The sequence below is a fragment of the Sceloporus occidentalis genome, unplaced genomic scaffold (assembly GCF_023333645.1).
Source record: "Sceloporus occidentalis isolate IW3139 unplaced genomic scaffold, rSceOcc1.0.p SCAF_47, whole genome shotgun sequence".
Lineage (NCBI taxonomy): Eukaryota > Metazoa > Chordata > Lepidosauria > Squamata > Phrynosomatidae > Sceloporus > Sceloporus occidentalis.
Genome location: NW_028317027.1, coordinates 2079638 through 2099394, shown reverse-complemented (window position 1 = coordinate 2099394; position 19757 = coordinate 2079638). Strand labels below are relative to the sequence as shown.

The 19757-nt window shown below is 39.0% G+C and overlaps 1 protein-coding gene across 1 annotated transcript in view; it reads right to left on the bottom strand.

Moving 5' to 3' along the window:
* Positions 1-995: 995 nt before the first annotated feature.
* The window catches only part of LOC149289189 (transmembrane protein 131-like), a 69226-nt gene continuing 50464 nt past the window's right edge, over positions 996-19757 (bottom strand). Inside the window, exons 12-41 of the mRNA XM_089490860.1 lie at positions 19560-19668; positions 19351-19459; positions 18922-19075; positions 18573-18743; positions 18067-18177; positions 17703-17837; positions 16921-17025; positions 16567-16653; positions 15799-15951; positions 15287-15362; positions 14744-14861; positions 13859-13997; positions 13492-13601; positions 12850-12916; positions 12525-12676; positions 12078-12220; positions 11348-11534; positions 10659-10844; positions 10019-10177; positions 8678-9279; positions 8011-8186; positions 7626-7753; positions 7286-7407; positions 7001-7159; positions 4275-4431; positions 3946-4064; positions 3163-3262; positions 2670-2773; positions 2229-2371; positions 996-1295 (exon numbers count right to left, since the gene is read on the bottom strand). Of these exons, the coding sequence (XP_089346986.1) occupies positions 996-1295; positions 2229-2371; positions 2670-2773; positions 3163-3262; positions 3946-4064; positions 4275-4431; positions 7001-7159; positions 7286-7407; positions 7626-7753; positions 8011-8186; positions 8678-9279; positions 10019-10177; positions 10659-10844; positions 11348-11534; positions 12078-12220; positions 12525-12676; positions 12850-12916; positions 13492-13601; positions 13859-13997; positions 14744-14861; positions 15287-15362; positions 15799-15951; positions 16567-16653; positions 16921-17025; positions 17703-17837; positions 18067-18177; positions 18573-18743; positions 18922-19075; positions 19351-19459; positions 19560-19668 (4581 nt within the window). The remainder of the gene's footprint in view (positions 1296-2228; positions 2372-2669; positions 2774-3162; positions 3263-3945; positions 4065-4274; positions 4432-7000; positions 7160-7285; positions 7408-7625; positions 7754-8010; positions 8187-8677; positions 9280-10018; positions 10178-10658; positions 10845-11347; positions 11535-12077; positions 12221-12524; positions 12677-12849; positions 12917-13491; positions 13602-13858; positions 13998-14743; positions 14862-15286; positions 15363-15798; positions 15952-16566; positions 16654-16920; positions 17026-17702; positions 17838-18066; positions 18178-18572; positions 18744-18921; positions 19076-19350; positions 19460-19559; positions 19669-19757) is intronic.

Sequence of the window (19757 nt, the reverse complement as noted above, 5' to 3'; positions counted from 1 at the left end):
GGTCATTAAATTTTCCCCAGACAAACACAACCCTGGTTGGGGTGACAACTATGTACTGCTGTATGATTTTACGGATACTGAAATCTGTCGGGCATCCTCAAATGCTTGCTTGCTTCAATGTTGAGAAATAAATCCGATGTCATAAATAAACAGATCACACTACAGTATGGAGAGCCGTCATTATCAGTAGCGAGCGACTCTTGCTGTATATCAAAATTACAAATGATTTTTAAAAAAAATGCACGCAAACATCTTACTGAAAAAAAAGCGCCTCATTTATTTTAAAGTACAACTCAGTTGCATGAACTGCTCAACAAATCTTGTTTGATTTTTCAACAAGATGTCACGATGAGCACCTGAAATTAACATTAAAATTGCAACGTAGAACCAAGGACATATATTGAGAGCCAGACAGCACCAAAGGTATGCTTTGCATTCAGCCCTTTGTGCTGTGAACAGCATTTTGTTCATTCGCATCACCAAATTAACTTTTGCTTAAAAAATAGTTTTTCATTTTAACACAAACTGTTATTCCTGTATTTTTTTCGTAAAACTGTATTGTATTAACATAATACTGGGGTTAGATGAAAGAAAAATAAAACATTTTTTCCTGTTTAGTGGGGGAGGACTCATATTTGGAATTTCAATCTGGGTCAAACTGGTGGCACTTAAACCAAATAAATAAATTAGTGAAAAATTGTGTAGTTTTTTTTAATGTGGCATTCTTTGCCAATAGCTTCAAAGAGTTGTGTTGCCCATATTTTTAGTTCCTCTTTAAGTATAAGAATCTCTGTCAAGAAAGAGAATATGGAACTTAAAACTCAATTTTACATCTGTGTATTTGTTTTATTCCCAGATTTTTTGTGTGATATTAAAAAGCTAAACAAAAAAAAAAGAAAGGATAGCCGGTGAGACAACCTCTGGAAAATCTGCCAATATTTTTGGGACAACACTCCTTGATTGAATGGGCAATTCATTATTTTGTCTGCTTCAATCTAATTCTCAGAAGGATAGCGGGAACTGGGCCAAGGATCTGAGCTTCTTCTTCCGATGGTGGGACTCCATATTTTCCAGGGATCAAACGTCTGTCCCCCCATTCCATCAGGACTGTGAGATGCAGCAGTTTGAGTAGAACTAGATACAGGGCACGTGCTTTCAGATCCCATGAGGTCAATGCCAGAGAGCGTGCTGGCTGGAGTGGTGTATGGAAGGCTTGTGTTGGGGTTACTGGACCATATGGAGACTCCGAATGGATTGGTTGTGGACCACAAGTTACCAGCATTCCCGAGTATGGACTGTAAGGAAACAAGATGACATCAGGAACGCAACCCACTATATTCCTTACCTCCTCCACACACAATATGAGCCTTTTATATAAACATTTCGCAATCATCATTCACGACTGAAACCCACATCACAACACTCTTTTGCGGCTGGTGTAGAAAGCCCTATCCTGTTCTGTAATAAGAGATCTAAATTAAAATCGGAGCATTTTATTAATTCATTTAAATAACTGTAAATGTTTGCCAGCTTCGAGTGATTGTTTATTCATCAAATACTAGGAAATGTCGAATACGATGAAAATGATGTAACCGTTGTGGCATGGAGTTTTGTTGAAATAGACATATACGGGGCCCCAATGAAGAGAGGCCAGGGGGCACCCCATACAAAAAGTGCCGTCTCTTAATGTTCCTTGGAAATATGATAATTGGAGAGGACAGAAACGTGTGACAAAAAAAGACGATTTAGAAGATCTTCGGGAGAAGGGGAAGGCTTATCTATTAATGATGCTTAATTTATAACCCCCACATTTGGAAGTATATGTACAGGGTAGTCTTTCAGATTCTAACACTACATCGCATTGAAGCAAGTCTTAAACCCCAACGTATCAGTTATTTTTCATGGCATTCGGTGTAAAACCGAAGTTAAGACGCAAGCAGCTGTCTGACTAGTCTGGTGCTTGAAGGGCTTAGAGGTCCTGTGACTGGAGGAGCAGAGCCAAGACGGATCAGATGCCAGATTGCCGGCAGCCAGAAATGTGATCCTCTGTCATGCAGACTGGTACTCGTGCTTTAAACATCACCACTCTCAGCCATAAAATAAAGGATTACCATGGATCACATCACGACTAGTATGTAATAACCATAATAAACTGATTTTTTAAATCATTGCACGTCAGGGGTAAGTGAATCCGTTTCACTTTTGAACATCAAGTCTTTTTTACTTACAGCTGTTGCATGGGTGGGTGATCCAGTGCTGGTTGGCCATGATGGCACAGGGTCAGTCGTTGGGGGATCCCAGATGGATGAGGCAGGTTCATACTCACGCCATTTCTTCTGAGGATCAGAAAAGCTGAGCTTGCTGAACACCTCTGCGGAGAAGTAACAAACATCATAAGAACAAGTAAGGTTTATACTGAACAACATACAACAGAGGTAAAATCTGTGTCCAAATACAACCCAACCCTAGACGACTGTCAGGCTTCTAGATTACAAATCCTAGCATGCAAGGACTACAATACAGTTTGGGTGCTGTTTCCCAGGCAGTTTTACAGATATGTTTGAAGACATTTTTATTATAGCATGTTATTACTCCCCTTATACTAAAATAGTAAAGTACTACAAGCTCCTTAAAATAAATATCAATTGTATGTTGAACAAAAAGCTGACCTCCTGTTAAGTTGAAGGAATTGCTGGGTCCGAAGGCAGAGAACGAATTGAGGGCAGCATAGTCAGGACTGGTGGGACTGCTGATCGGACTCCACAAGCCAGAGCTATAGAAGAACGGGACAAAGAATTGTGTCATTTTTGACATCACAGCTAAACACAAATATTATATGCATATCTTGATGCCTCGGCATACTAATAGGAAAAAAATACAATATGCCACATATCTGTTGTGGACATTTCAAGCATTTCTGCTGCATGCAATCTGACTAACCCACACAAATTAGCATACTGGTTATCCGCTTTATGGTTCCTTCTTTGCAATTTCAATGAGCGGGCTACTGGCAAACTATCTAGGTGCAGCGAAATAGGATGCAAGAATGGCAATTCTACACAATAAATAAATCCTCACTTAAGTTGGCCCGAAAAAGACCGTTCGGTGATGTTCTTCCATATACTTTATATAACTGAAAACGTAGCCAGTTATAGTTCTTACCTATCAGAGCAGTCACTGTCAACAGAGGGTGTGTGGGACATGCTAATGCCGCTTGGGATGTCACATTTAGTAACAGAGTTTTTTGCTAAACCGCCGCCTCCTGTTGGTGAAGAGAAAAATACAATCAACTTAAACCTAAGACAAAAACAGATATCACATGAAATGGAAGAGGGCTTTTATACTTCAGTTAGCCGAGGTGAGATGAAACATTTTAATGCATTATGAAGGACCAACCTAGGAGAACTTCTCAGGCAAGAACTGAGATAGCCCTAGGTGAAGCATAGTCAAGTCGGTGAGATTTGAATATCAACCAACTTACTTAACTATGCAATGCATATTTGGGGTTGTCATATTTTGTCGTTTCTAAATTGGCTAGCTGTAATTTTTTAATTTAAGTTTAGGGGACAAATTTCAAATGGCATATATCTATATCTAATTATATACATCTCAAAGGTATCAAAAAGCATTGTAGCGATTGCAACCCATCACGCAACAGGCTACTGTATAAATAAAAACATGGTGAACTGGTTCTAAAAGTATTTGTTTCAGGGAAACAGGCTGACTATAGAAGACTGCTGTCAACAGAACGTTTTCCCAGTCGGACAGGGGCTTTGAATGAAGTACCAAGTATTTATTTATCAAAGATGCGGAAGAAAAACCAAGAACTAATATATGATATAATACACTGTGTATATAATAAACACATACTTCGCTTGAAAGGTTTTCAGACCCTGCGCCTGTTGAGACCTTTATACTCCCCGAGTCGCAGCAGCATCACATTACCTGGGTTCTTGTCGTATCCTGCAGCAACAGCAGCAAAGGTAGGGTTGCCGTTTCTTCCAGGTAAGGAGGTTGCTTTAGCCAATTTGAGCTTGGAGCCAGCCGGACTTATCCGGGCCTCACTAGAAGCAACAATCCAGTATTAAAACTTGCGAGCATGACTCCCCACTACTTTCATACAATAATGTCCTAATACGGGAAAACCAATGCATTTTACTGCATATGCCACAATGCCGTTTGGTCACCTGGATTGCCCTGACTAATAGTGTTCCAAATGCCTTGGGGACATCTGGGTGTCTCTAGTAGCGCTTCCATTGCGCTCTCAAACTTACTGGTTCGTTGTGCTGGTCACAATGCTGCTGTAGCTGCCCCTTGGTATGATGGTCGGAGGTGGGGAGCAGGAGGTAGGCGCTGGTGAGGTCTGCCGTTGTTTTAAGAACTCATCTGCATTGAGGGTTTGCACCGATAGCTTATGCAGGCTGTCTGCTGCTGAAAGAAATGAGTAGTATGAATAAATAGGTTGTGGCACTAGCCAATCACTGGGCTTCTTAAAGTGAGAAGTTGCAAATTTCATATGCATTTGAAATAAGCGACAGACAATATTAACTACCTACCATTATTAAATTATGTAAAAAAAAAACGGCAATCATTAACTTTGTTATAATTTGGCTTTAGCCCATTTGTTGTGCCACATGATGGTTTTTCACTTTTTACTCATGTTTAGTGCACACGCCAGAGTATTTTCTAGCCATCTGACCAGTAGATGTATACTGTTTGACAACTGGTGGAGAAAGGTTTGCAAACAAAAGGTTAACTGGGTTTGTGTTTTTAATGCCTTCAATAACCATTCACATTCTGAAATTCATAATATGTCTCTACAATACAGAACAATACAGAAGACTACCCCATTCACATTCTAAGAAAAAAAGGGCATTAGCTGTATTAGCCGACACTGGATGGAATAAGAGAACTCATAGGTGGGGAGTTCCTAAGAACAAGGGAACCCCTAAGAGATCAGCATTTTAGGAGCTCTGGATCTGCCCAAGACAGGCAAAATTGTTTAAAGTATCCCAATCTTAGCATGAGAACCGTTTGTGACATCAAAAAATATCTCCAGAAGAAATGTTTACTTTATCCCCAACATGATCCAATTACTCTACTCCATCTTGTCTACTGCAGAAAAGGGACATCACTTTGACCACAGATCCACTGCTCCAAGGGAGTAAGGTGGGGTGTTTTTCGTGATAACAATCGTGACAAAGATGAGTAACGCCACCTGCTTCAAGGCATGAGCTGGAGTTAAAATGCAGTCTAACAGTTCTCAGGTTCTCTCAGGTGCATTCATTGGGATAGCAAGAGAATTGTGGCTTCAACTCTCACTTGATTATTTATTATGAAGGACCAAGACTAGCACGCTCTCCAGTGCGAAGGGTCAAAATGGACTTGTAAACAAGCCCTTTGATGTGAAATAAGCGAACCGATGATTAACAATTTTTAGATATGCAGAGTGAAGGGGGAAAGCCAGAATCCTATTCTTTTGTTTTTAACAGCACCTGGCATGCAGGTGAAAGAGGAGCGCAGGACACAGAACGGCTGCAGCATAATTATAAGACCATTAAAAGCCCATTAATATACATTAACATATTTAAAGCCCTTCAGAGGCTTGCCTAACAGGTTTTTAATGAACAGCTGTCTGCAAGTCTCTGATGACAAGCTTACTGGAGAGCTACAGGCAGACCCCAAGAATAGCAGGACTAGAGCTCTTCATTAGCTCAAAATCTGAGGTACGATTTTCAACTCAATTGCTGTTTTTTTTAATTGTCAAACCACTGAATCAGGTAAAAAAAAAAAAAAAATCAAGGACTGCTAAATCATTAGCTCTAATTAAGCGGGCTGTCCATTTCCAGTGCTTGGTTACATATCTTAGTAGGACAGTTCTAAGCAAAGTCTGAAAGAAGATGAGGATGCACTGCAGCCGAGACGAGGTTTGGCTGGTAAAGCAACATGCAGGACACTTAATTAATGAACGGCAATCAGGTATGACTGAATAGACTGGCTGCACAGTTATTATGATATCCTAAGCAGAAGCCATGACAGATGCATAAGCCAAGTAGCCTCTAGGTCAATGATGGTAGACATCTCATGTTCCAGCCGTGTCACATTAACATTCCATGAAGTAATTGTTTAAAGTCTTACTGGATTGAGTGAGGCTCCTGTAAAGCCATTTCCATGTTGGATGTGCATGTTTCCCAGGGCATTGCTGCTGTAATGTAGTTTATACAACGCAGTGCAGCTGTGCTTCTGTATTCTACCTGAGTTCATGCAGCTGTATGAATACCCCAGACCCCTCTACTCTTAACATTGGAACGCGGCTCATGAGCAGCAGAGAAGAGGATAAGGCAGGTAGAAATTACCCTAGTGATATCAACACAATTACAACAAGTGATATCAACAGACCTTATAATAAAATGAACCACTCCCAGTGTTGACATTTGGTAAAGCCATAAATGTTTGACCGGAAGGTCTGAGGCTAGGTGCTTTTGGCATTACAATCTTACCACATGTCAGTATGCTTGTTAATAGTTCATTTTATTGCTTTGGTCTTTTTGTGTCAGGACAGTCTGCACCTTTTCAACCACATTTACAAGCACCTCATGTTATAGGTAGAGAAATACAAATCTTCTCTAGTAGAATACGGTTAATTGCATGGCTGGGAAGTGTTCACCTATATTTTTTTTCCTCTACCGCAGTCAGCGGCTAAAACATTTTGCAGGAGAGATGAAGATCACAGCTGCTTGACTTCTCTCCGCACAGTTAAATCAGTCAGAGGACTTTAAATGAACTCTAATGTGACCTATATATTATGCTGATTATTAAAGAAGGATGTACGAGTAGAGCACAATTACAAAATCTACTTAATAGGGATGTTTAAAACTCAGAATATGTTATGTTCAATTGTTCTGTAACATGAGAAGGACTTCGGACAGAATGTGAAGGGAAAGGTGTGCGATTCTAAGGAGCAGTATGTATAACGCCTAAAATGATCCGTCATACTCACAGCTGCCTGATTTGGAAATTGGCACAGTGTCCCACTCTGGTGGTGGGGAATCTTTCTCTCCTTCTGAACTGCTGGTGTTGCCTAGTTCCTGACCAGTACGACTAGGGACAAATTTCGCCAGCATTGATTGCCTGTTGTCCACTAACTTACTGCTGGCACCTGCACAAAACATTAACATGCCATACTCAGTAAGACGCCAACACCGCACACGCTCAGCACCATGCAAACCACAGCCGTTAGTAAATACTAAGGAAAACAGATGTTACAAAGTTGCAGACCCAGTACCTCGTGTTTTCTGCACATGTCTTGGTTTTGTCCCATTTGCTAAAGTGTGCGGTACAGAAATCTTGGAGAAGCTTTTGCGCTGCTTATTTTCCAGTGGTGTGGTATATGGTAACTCCAAGGAGCTGGGAGAGAGAAAGACATGTTGATTTCACACAGCAGGACATATGGCTATGGGTTGGAAACACAACATCTAAGTAACTAATAACTAATGTCGATCATTTCTGTCCATAAAGGTGAACATAAAACACCACAAATTGCCATCCGGCTTCCGGGATTTGGAACTAAGAGCACGGCATTCTGCAAAGGAGAAACAAATCAGTGAGTTTCTGTTATGCCTCACCTTGGTTTAACCTCAGGCATGCTTTCTTTCTTGTTGACAAAGACTTTCTTGGTTTTCTGCTTCGTTTTAAATATTTCAGTATCTACCTTGTCAGATGTGGCTGGTTTTCCCTTTAGTTTTTCCGGCTCCTTAAACGTGAAAGTCAGAAAATTAGCTTCCAGGAAGGTAATATTTGCTGTCTGTGGCTAATGCGGAAGAGGGTAAAATGTACACACACTAGGAGAACTAGCGGTCAACCCCCAAAAGCCAAGAGACTATAGTAATGGCTTACAACACAGACCTTATGGCAAAATGAATGTGCAGGTGCCGTGCTGTTTGCAGCATAACATGGGGTTAACATACTCTGATATCTGCCAAATAGTTAGAAGGTATAAAACCCAAGTACCTCTTTGAGAAGTGGTTCTGTGTCTGGATTAGAGGTTTCTGTGGTAGTGGATGAGCTATCATCATCAGCAAGAGAATCTTTGAGATCATCTTCCTGATGTCTGCTTTTTCCTCTCCTCTCTTTTTCTTCTTGCTTCCTTTGCAATTTAGATTTGTGCTGAAAAGATTTCCCTTTACCTGACGGATATAGATGAAGAAAAGATTTGAAATCATACCCACTAGCAATGTTTAGGAACCAATTTACTACATTATATTTACAGAGCATCTGAAGATTCTGCAGAGCTTCTACAATAGGACAGTGACAATTAACATTAAAATTGAAAATAAACAAAATTGACAATAACTAAGACAATAACACAAGAGATACTAGTACAGAAGTAGAAGAGGGCCCTGCTCTCACACGCTTACAATCTACTAAGTACAAGCAATACCAAAAAGCTTAGGGGACTAATGACCAACTAACTGGAGGTCCTGATGTCTAACACAGCTAAGAGATATGGAACAGGAGGCACGTAGTCAAGTGAATCTTTGGCAACATCTGAATAGTGATGTTTCAGGACTTCCGCTTCTTGCAAACTTTAATCTTAAAATATTACCACTAAAGCGTAGTTACAGTGCCTTTTTTAAAAGTACAGATCACAAAAATGTCAGTGTTTTACTTAAATTACCTTTATTTTTTGCTGCCGGAGATGGTGGTTGCTCTGTAAACACTTCTGCCGGAGGGGGTTCTGAATTGTCAAAGTCTTTATCCATCACTTCCATAAGATTTGTTATATCAGAATCATCCGAGCTGTGACGGGCATTACTTCTGCCAGCCGCAAAGTATTCTGGGTGGGAAGTGTTGCCGTTCGCTGTTCGGGAGACGGGTGTTTCTGCTGGTGGATCTGCTTGAGGCACTGCTGGTGGTTGTGGTGGTGCAAGCTGCTCCTGTAAAACTTGATTCTGTGACTGAACAGGATTTTGGTTGAACTTGGCACCTCGCGCTCGCCTGGTCAACGACTGGTTGTTACTAGCCGTGCTAGAGTCTGCCGCTTGTGTCGGGGCTTTACTGGCCGACTGTGCAGCAGATGCCTGTGCCGACGACGCTCTACTTGAAGTGTTTGAGTTACTTTTTGTTCGTGCACTTTCCGCATCAGCCGTGCTTCTGGTGCTATGTAGTTGGGACCCGGGGTTACATGGCTTGTGATTCCCAGAACCTGTTCTGGAAACGCTTCCTGCATATAGTCCCCTGCTGGAGCCATGACTGGGGTCTGATCCAAGAGCGTTCAAACTAAAAAAAAAACAAACCACAAAAACACACCTCAAAATGTACATTATTTTTTTTTTTTTAACATGACATCTGATAATGAACAATTTAGCACTGCAACACTATTTAACTTATTACACCTGAATCCTCAGTTTTCTAACTTATGGCTAGAGTTTAATGATATATAAATTTAATTAAGACAAGGTTCTCCTGCCGCCTTATATCAGATTGTTAAGGTCGGTTTTGATAAAGATTATGAAGTTCACATTGTGTAATATATTCAGTACAGCTTTTGTTTAAATGTTAGCCCTTCTTTACACCTGGACATCAGGAACATAATTTCCTGATATATATCAAGATATAATGTAGGGAAAAGGTTATTTTGAATTTTTTTGCAAGGCAGCTGCTATAGACCACGGTTTAATGACGCATTGCCAGACAAAAGGATCACCGAGTCTGATGGGAGCCGAGTCCACAACTGCTAAAGATTTTCTATTGTGAGCCCACTTGTCCCTGCATCAAGCTATGCGATCTACGTGTCCCTCATATGAGACAATATACAACATTCTACTTTTTCAAATCAACTTAGAAATGTTTTTCCATTGGTCTTGGTAACAACACAATCTGTTTTTGCGGATGTACGATGTGAATAGAGAACCCATTTTATGGATTTTGGCCATTGGGTCCCTTCACGGTGAAGACCAGGTTTAAGTAAAAAGCACAGAGTTTTTGGAATGGGCTCAGTATTCACAAAATAACATACTTGCTCTCAGACGAAATACCAACTATTCTCCTGAGATCGAAGGGTCGTCCCAAATGAAAGGGAGGGTTTGATGCCTCAAAAGAAAGACGCCTTCTGAATGGTTCCCAGATCCCTTGAGCTTCTAAATATGCTGTAGCGATAACTAAGAGAAACAGCAAACTGGAAAGAAATACACAGAGAGGGACAATTAGTAGTGTCTATATTTTATTTCCACTCACTTTCATACACAAACACCTTCCTCCTGGATTTATTAAAAAAGACAGAAGATAAATGGCTTTAGTACCAACTAAACCTTCCATTTATGATTCAATGATCCAATCTTGCCTCGGGTAAAAAGGTCATAAGGCCTACAAGTGCTCACCTTGCATTGATTCTGCCAGCTAATGTATCTATTTACTTAAAGTTATACACTGATTGTTGCCTTCTTAACAAAGACAAGGAACATGCGAGGTCATGAGGCCTGTTAAGAATTAAAGCACACTATATGTAGGCTGAGCATCACAGCGTTTGCCGTCTAAGAACTAGAATGGGCTGCTCATAGGTGTCCGGGGTCATTTAGGCTAAAATTGCATAGTTTTTCCCCCATAACGGAAGATTTACTTTTGGTGACCTAAAGACAGAATTCTAACACAGTGGTTACCTCATAATTCCTGAGATGACTACGTAAAGTGCCAGTTCCCAGTTGGGTCGTGGAAGTGCTTCTGCACATGTAGCTAGCATATGATACGGAAGGGATGCATTCAGTATAAAAACAAATTCAGAACCTCCCGTGGTTACAATTCTCAACTCACGAATAACACGTGAAGTGGTGAAATCTGGTGTAAACCTTCATTGAAAAGAAAGAAAAAAACATCACCTTTTGACTTCAACAAGCTCAAACACCATCATTTTTTAGTCACTTTCTTTCTTTCAACTTAACTGGGCCTCAAACTAGATAGAAATGTTTTTCCCCTTTCTCTTCATGATCATATTATTCTGCCTCACCTTGTGTTTACCATACACAAAATCTTGTTAGAAAATCCCAAATATAGATACAAGGAAACCATTCTTTAATATTAAAGCTTCTTCCAACAAACTAGCTGGGTATGAGTCATATATAAATGCGGGGATTAATTAACAAAGCTCTGTTGGGTAGAAGTCATAATCAGCTTTAACGGTCTAGTACTGTTGCAAGCTATTTCTTACTTTGGAAAGGCCACCATACCTAAACATAATTGTACTTGTTACCTAGATTATTCATTATATTTCTCATACACAGACAGCTGCAGTAACTACACAATCTATAACTGTGCAATAAGAGACATCCGTATATACTGGAATAATACTTACAATATGACAATTTCCTTAGAGGCATTAGGACTTAGTGCAAACTCTTGGCAATTCACAATCTTGAAGCCATATCCTTCACAGGCATATCCACTAATCTCCATTGATTTTACAGTGACCTGAAGATGTCCTGTATTCTCCACCTTGAATGTTCTTTTGAGGGTAAAGTTTGGTTCTCTGTGTCTTATTTCTAGAAAAAAAGAAATGGGACACTATTTGAAAAGTTTTTAGAAATGTATTGCTAATATCTATCAGATAAAAACACAACAAGGGTAATACGCATACCCTTGGAAACATATCTAACAGTTTCAACATAGTAGAAGATTATCACAAAAAATCAAAGAGTGTAGCAAGAGCAAGATATGCCATGGACTTGGAAGGAAAAGGGTTGAGTTTGTGGCTAAGAGCACTTTTTTTGGTACAGCCTAGTGGATACAACTGCCATCTACTTGAGATGAGGTTTTTGTAACAGCAAAAGAAATAACTATATAACTAATACTCACGCAATGAAAAACTCTCAAGTGGCACATAGTAATTCTACAGACGATCATATATGTTCTACAATTATCATTAGGAAACTACAAAATTATTACCTAAACAAAAAATAGGCAAAAAGGCAGTAAAACAAGGAAATGGTTTAATCAGAAGTCTTTTGCACAAAGTAAGGCAGACACCACTACCATGCAGTGCACCCATGTCAGCATTACAACACTATCTTTTGGAGAACACTTACTGTCTGTGCAATCTTTCAGAAAGGACTCTGTAATCTTAAATCTCAATGAGCTCCCGGGACCAGGAGCTTTGCCTGCAATTTTTAGATTTTCATTTGCACCCTGTCCCTCCACTGCAATTACGTCAATCACAGTGATGTTATTTCTGGAATAAAAACAGGATAAAAAGAGTCAGAGGCGAGAGTAACAAAGATCGCATTTGCACCAATCATTTTATTGCTAGGATTGTCTTCTTCATGTCCTGCATCAATATATATATATATATATATATATATATATATATATATATACACATATATATATATATATATTATATACCCTGCCTTGTATTAATTGTCTTTTCAATTTATTTAAGTCACACAGCCGGCAGACTTCTTTTATAGTGTGATAACAGTCACAATAAACCAGCTTCCTTATCACAGATAATTCTCGTGTTGGGCAACACTTACCTGATCACAAGTAATGTGGACACCGTTTTGTTCAGAACTGGAGTGAACTTTATTTTAACATTTTTCTTCTCGCCAGGCTTTAAGATGAGATTTAGCACAGACTGCCGAGAAGAGCCCTCCACAAAACCTTGACTACTCTGCGCAGGGTGCAACTTGCAAAAATACAACAAAAAATAATGTTAACACGGGACATGCAAATAAATAACATCATTCACACATTTTGTTAAGATCTAGTGATGTAAATGTGTTATGCATACTGTCTATATGCAGCACTCTATACAACAGCAGAGCAAAACAAAATATATAAGAACCCCAAAACACTTACATCATTTCTGAAGACTTTGAATTCAAGCGTTTTAAGGTCTACTTTTAGAGACTTGCTGATGTTAAATCTGGAAAAAAGAAAATCAACGGTACAGAATAAGGGTGTTACTGATGAACAGCAATTTTGGTGCATGGTTCAGATGCGATCAAATCCGCAACAAAAGTGAGTTTCTTTGCCGATTGCACTATTTCATAAGCTGTTATGGTGATAACACCACTTTAATTGCTATATAGTTATTGTCGACTTCCTTAAAATTGAAAGGTGGTTGAGTTACACCCAATACTTAATACTGGAATCATTTGGATATGTCTATTCAACACTCCTGAACTTAGATAAAACTCCCCATTAAATTGGAGCGCCCAGGCAAAAGCACGCTTACTGCTCAACAAGCTCTTCCTAGCACTGCCCTAACACAATTCAGAGGATTCTGAATTCTGCATCAGAAGGCTTGGGAAATCCAACTTCAATTGGATTTGCTAATCTTAAATATTCTTGGGTGCAGAGAGACTCTATTTCCGCTAGATTGCCAGGCTATGTTAAAACACAAAAAAATATATGCTGGTAATAAAAACTCAGTATTTGGAGAGATCTTTATAAGTTTATGTCATTTGGATAGCGAGAATGAATTGGGCGTGGACATACCTTTCTAGAATCTTGTCTAGCACCAAAGAACTGTTAGAATACAGAGCCACAGGCAGACACTGAACGTACACTAGAGCATCTGACGGGTTTTCTAATGCAATTTCTTCTACCTGGTGCAAAAATCGACAAAAAAAATCGTTAGCCTTTTGTTAATATTAAAATTTACCAGGATGTTTTTCATTATAACACGTACCAAAGAACGAAAAATATATATTTGTGGTTTTTTAATTAAGCATTAAAATAATTATTGCAAACAAACTTCCAGAGACAATTGATCTCACAGAACACGGTCATGAACGTAGATTACAGATACAGCACTTGTCCTGGTTAAACACCAAGACACGTAGCATACGGCAGCTGCACTCACCGACGAGCTGTTGGTATTGGTTAAAGGGAAGTATAGATGACGTGACGAAGTGACAATTGAAGGCCACATCAACTCAGCTTTCACTTCTGACAGGACATTTTTTTGGAGGTCAGTGTCAACCTGAAACATGGCCTCAGGCCTAGCGAAACAAAATATTCCAGTGTCACTCAATTGTGTTTTGTTTTTTTTTGCAGTTAAGACTTTTGGTGAGTGCTTAATTAAAGAGCAAGAATGTGAGTCAGGCTGCCTACAAGGCAAGCAAAGCAGCCCCAACAGGTTTCTCTAAGCTGCTTTTATTACATGTCAGTGCTAAGTCTATGTTTTACCATATTCTTTAAGGATTCAGTGACATTCAATACAGTATTCTGCAATACCATCCCCACCTGCTTTTGTCCCATAAATACTCTTCTCTCTAGCTTTATGGTGGCGAGCCACAAATCAAGTGGATTCCATTCATTACTTAATATGACTTTCCTACTATTTCTGAGGACACAGGCATGAAAACAGACAAACGTTATCAGCGGTACCAACGTTGCAATGCATGAATTAGCCGCCGTATTATCTGCACCATTGAGCCATGTGATTCATGAAATGAACTTATGTTTGTATAGCTGAGAAACTGCCAGTATGTTACAGGCAGTTTCTCAGCTATACAAACATAAGTGGTTTAAGGAGCAAGGTTGTGTCATGGTGTGGAAATATTACAAATATACTAACATACGAGAACACATAGTAATTAGGATTTAGGTTTTGTAGATTGTTTGGCTGGAACACATTAATCCAACAAAAGTCTAAGTATATATTAATGTGATGGAGCAAACAGGTTAAGCTTCTGTAATGGCACCCATGCATCCATTAGCCGGGTAAGAGGCGGTTTAAACTCACTCATTATAGCCGTTCTCACGGACTTCAGTCCACTTCTTGTAGAGTGTCTCGTAATGATCCCAGTCTGAATCCCAAACATCCTCTTGCATTGCTAAATGGTGTTGGGTTTTAGGCTCACCTGGGGATAAAAATTTTTATAAATTTTTAATCCAAAAAAGCAGCAGTGGAAGCTAGTAGCTAGGAATAGGGGCACATTTGATTGCCATGGGTAGTCCTACTTGTATATATTGCTTACTTTAATATTTTACATCAGACAAAATAAAAAAAATGCTTTCTGGGGCACCAATACCAAGGAGAGTGGAATTTAAATAGGAAGATAGCTGCATGTAGCAGGGAAATGTACAGCATTGGTCATTTTACTTTAACATCATCTATGCAGAGCCATTTAAGCAAAGGTGGAATTAAAGCAATTAATGCAGTTACCGCCATCTTTGAAACTGTATTATATATATTCAATCAGCAAACACTATAAGAAGAGGGCATATCATCTAACGATAGAAGAAAATCTTACAGAATAGACTAAGAACGCAACAAACTACTTACTTTTCGATAAAAAAGGAAGTCCAACATAACAGTGGTCTCCACATTGTAAAGCAGCATCAAAATAGATATTTGCTATCTAAACATAATAAAAAGCGACATGAATATTAGCTAAGACGCCAAAACTTCTATCACTAATCATCCCAGAAAATCATTTGCAGACTGCGTTATTCTTAAGAAGTCTCTCTTCTCCATTAAAGACCCGGATTAAAAATAAACGCTGCTTGTGAACAAGAGTATTCCACCCAAAACTGCGTTACAACTGAAACTGCGCTTGTGGAGAATGCTCGTGATTCACCTGGGCAGTCTTTGCCCAATGGTAGGAATAGTGACTCAAATACAAAATACTGTTAAGATATATTGGCAGACTGATAAACGCCACACACACAAATCTCTAGTTAGCTGAAGGATAGCAAATGTTGTTTTGCAAATAAATACCTAGAGACAGTTGCAATCATTTTAAGATTTCTTGTAGCCAGAGTTCTCTTGTTGAAAACATCTATAAAAAGTAATACCTTAGATTTTTTCCCAGGCTCTAAATCCTCTTTATTGCTCCTCAATCGCTTATAAAAAAATCTCACGTCCTCCGATAAGGAGCGTATTTGCTGTATTTTCACCTTCTGTGAGAAGGAACTCATAATGTTTAAACTTTGGTGGACTACTTTCCCCTGGACAGAAAAACACAAAATGACAACCCAACATTAGTATACATCATGGTTTTAAATACTTTTTTTTCTTTATCTTCTGTGACTTCCAATATTGAAAAATGCACTTAATATGATAATGCAAACATGACCCCACATCAAAACCTATTCCTGCTCAGCAGTTTACTTGGCAGTGCCAAAGTTAACACAGACTGACCAAACAAGACTTTCCAAGTGTATTCAAGATATACACAGATATACATATATACAAAGTCCAAAATCAACAATTGCACACCAATCACCACTTTTTTTTAGCCCGGTGCCAAGTAGCTGCAACAGCAAATCATATAACATCCAAAAATAGTTACCGGCACTCCAGGGACTTCTTTAAATAATCACTCCAGAAACTGCAGTTTCCTAATGTGATTATTTAAAGAAGTCCCTGGAGTGCCGGTAACTATTTTTGGATGTTATATACATATATACACACCCACATATACATACATACACATAATAAACAGACACACACAAATACACAGAGATTGCCAGCAAGGATTGACTACCCAGAAGAGAATTGGACTACACCATAAACAAGAAAACAGGGTATAAAAACAAGGACACAACATTCAAACATCTCACCGGAAAAGTAGGTGGGAGGGTAATTTGTTTGGGGGAACACATCAATGAACCCACAGCAACCACCGCCTTTACAGGAATAGTCAGTATCTGCAAAAAAAATACACAAGGGCATTCATTTATCAGCAGAAGCAGCGCCAAATATAATGAAATGCAAAAACATTGCATGTAGAATGAAGTCTAGCAGTTGGGACACACATGACAGGGATGCATGGGAAGCTCCAAGCACTGGTCTCCTCCGGGAACACAGAGAGACGTTCTGTGAGGAGCGTTTTAATGACAGAGATCAAAAACAGGCGCTACTGTATGTGACATAAGATCTGTTTAGCATGTGTCTTGAGACAAGAAAGTCCATACCTCATAATCTGTTGTAATTTGTATACCCCCATCATACGATCCTTCAAGATCTTTAGCGGTTATTGTAACTCTGAACACTGCATAATAGCCTGAAGTTAATATAACCTGTACAAAAACGGCAATCAAAAAAATAAAAATGAAAACCAATACGTTTCAGTTTAAAGGGACAGTCTGCTGTCGTTAGCCTAATCAATGTATATTAAATTACTTTATAAGTACTTTATTATTATCTTTTATTTATATAGCGGCAACAATTTATGTAGTGCTTCTTACAATACATATGTTCAAGGGGTATGACAAGACTAGAATTGACAGACTAAGACAAACCGATACATTAAGTGGAGAGAGCCCTGCCCGCAAGCTACTTTAAGACACATCACTTACCTGCCAAACACTACATCTTACTTTCCTGCCGAAGATACTGCGTACCCACCCCCCACCCTGTGAAATTTGCACCCGTTTTTGCGGTTAGAAGCAGACGATCACTCCCATTAAAACCCATCATGTTGGACCCCTTGGAAATCTGAGAGATGGAGCTGGCTAGCTGTGAGTATCCTCATATGTGCATTGGTAAGCAGGAGATGAGTTCAACCGAATGCATCTTCTGCAAGCCAAGAAGCTGGGGGCAGAGAAACTGCGCAGATGTACAGAGGATCGCCATGAATCCATCTATCCAATTACATGCAATAAATATAGGAGGACATAAGGCGACGGATATCAAATTAAATAAATTGCATATGATGGCTGGAGTACCAAGACTGATGTATTAAGCTTGCACGTACTGAGGTGCGGTCCAGTGCCATGGAGTTTTCGATCTCTGGAAGGCTTGCAATTATGGAAGTTCTGTTGCCCTTCTCTGTAGTAAGGAGATCTATGGAAAGGCTGTCTCCAATAATGTGCCAGCTTTTAATTGCCAGCTGAAAATAGAAAATAAATGTAGGTAAAATGCAATGTATTTTCAGAGAACACAAATTACTGCAGAGTACAACTTGGATTTATAAATAAAATACTTATTTGGGACTAAATACATGGAATCGTTGTAGCTATGGGACTTTTAGCCTCTCATGTGCCTTCCTCAGCATGGCAGATTGTAACTAAACTAATATAGATTTTCTTTTTTTAGAATGTCAAATTGTTGTCACTTACCTCTATGGGGTTGCTATTTATGACTGCAATAAGAAGACTGCTTGATTCAGTAGCACTAAGGATTCCAAAATCTATAAAACGTTCATCAGTTTTGGGAGGTAAGACAAAATACTAAAATACATAGGGGGGGGAAAAAAAAAAAAAAAAAAAAAAAAAAAGATGGTTAGTATTGGAAAAGTGCATTTCAGGAAACATTAAGCGTTTTGGAGACAGAATTTAAACTCATAAAAAGGCACTAAGCCAAATAGATGGAGGCCAAAAATATTCCAATTTATGTGCACTGCAAAGTTTTAAATTACCGGTAATTAACCACATGCATGTAGTCACTATTGGATATATTTTTAGTGGGTGATATCAGTTGAGACCAGGCTGTCATTAAACGAAAAAAAGATTCTCTTGTGTATCAGAAGCCATAATGGGCTCAAAACAGCATCGACCGTAGCCAGGATTGCACATGGCATGACATGGTAATACATTAATGTGCTTGACGCTTACAAAGTACTCACATCTAAGAATCCTGTGTATGCCCGCACAGGAAGATGGAATTTAGAGGCATTGGTGATTAGTAATATATTGCTGTCTATATGAACAGATGGCGAGGATGGTGTGAAAAGTAGCAAAAATACATATCTTGATTCACCAGGTGGAATTAATACATTTGAGCTGAAATTCTGAATCTGTGTTCAAAACAAAAGCAGAATGTAAAATTAGAAATAAGAAGTCAACATTTAGTTAACTTTATACAATCAAGCATCTGATCATTATTGGGTTGCAAATCCTATTGCTCTGAGCTAGACTGAGACACCATGGAACCCAGACAACTGCTATTCGTATAGATAAAAAAAACAGGCTTACTTTAAACATTGACTTGGCGTCCTCGGGTAACAAGACATCATGCATGAGAACAGCAAAGTTGAAGGTATTGGTCAGGTAGATGGATCTTTCTACTGGGTCGGGTGGGCTATCTCTGATGTGAAACAGTGTTGCTGCATGATCAAATCCCAAATACCTATTTTCAAAGAGAAAATGTATTCATCAAGATAGCAACGCACAACAACTTGCCCTAGGATTTAGCTAAATGAGTTGGTTTGAGTTTGTTAGATAAGCACTGCACCTTAACATGAAAACTTATTGTAACCCACAAGCTGCAAGGCACACTTGCATCAGCGGCGTTGTGATGATACTCCCGGTTATACTATATTGTATGTAAAGTCTACAAATGACGATAACGGAGGAGCACAATGCCAACAGATAATCTATACCTGATGGTCTTGTCCCACTTACCCATCTAAAACTTCTGCTTGATAAGGAATTTCAAGTTTCGAATAACTTTTCTCTTTTGCTTTGACGGTGATTTTCCCAGAAAACTGTGATGGTTTCTTTGCCTTTGATGCTGATATATTAAACAAAAGCTAATTAATAAATAACACAATTTTTACCAAATCCACATATAAAAATCTAATGTACTGTCAAACCACCCCAAGTAAACATACCATCAAAACTTATACTCGCAACTTTGGTGTATTTGCTCTCTGACGCCTTCAACGTTATAGGCTTAAAGTGCACCGTTATTGCCTCATTCTGTGGTGTCGATCGAACACTCTAAACAAACAAAACAAAACAAACAGGTATTAACAAAAGTTAATGCACCTGGCATTAGGATACATACGGAAAGCTTATTGCATATACAG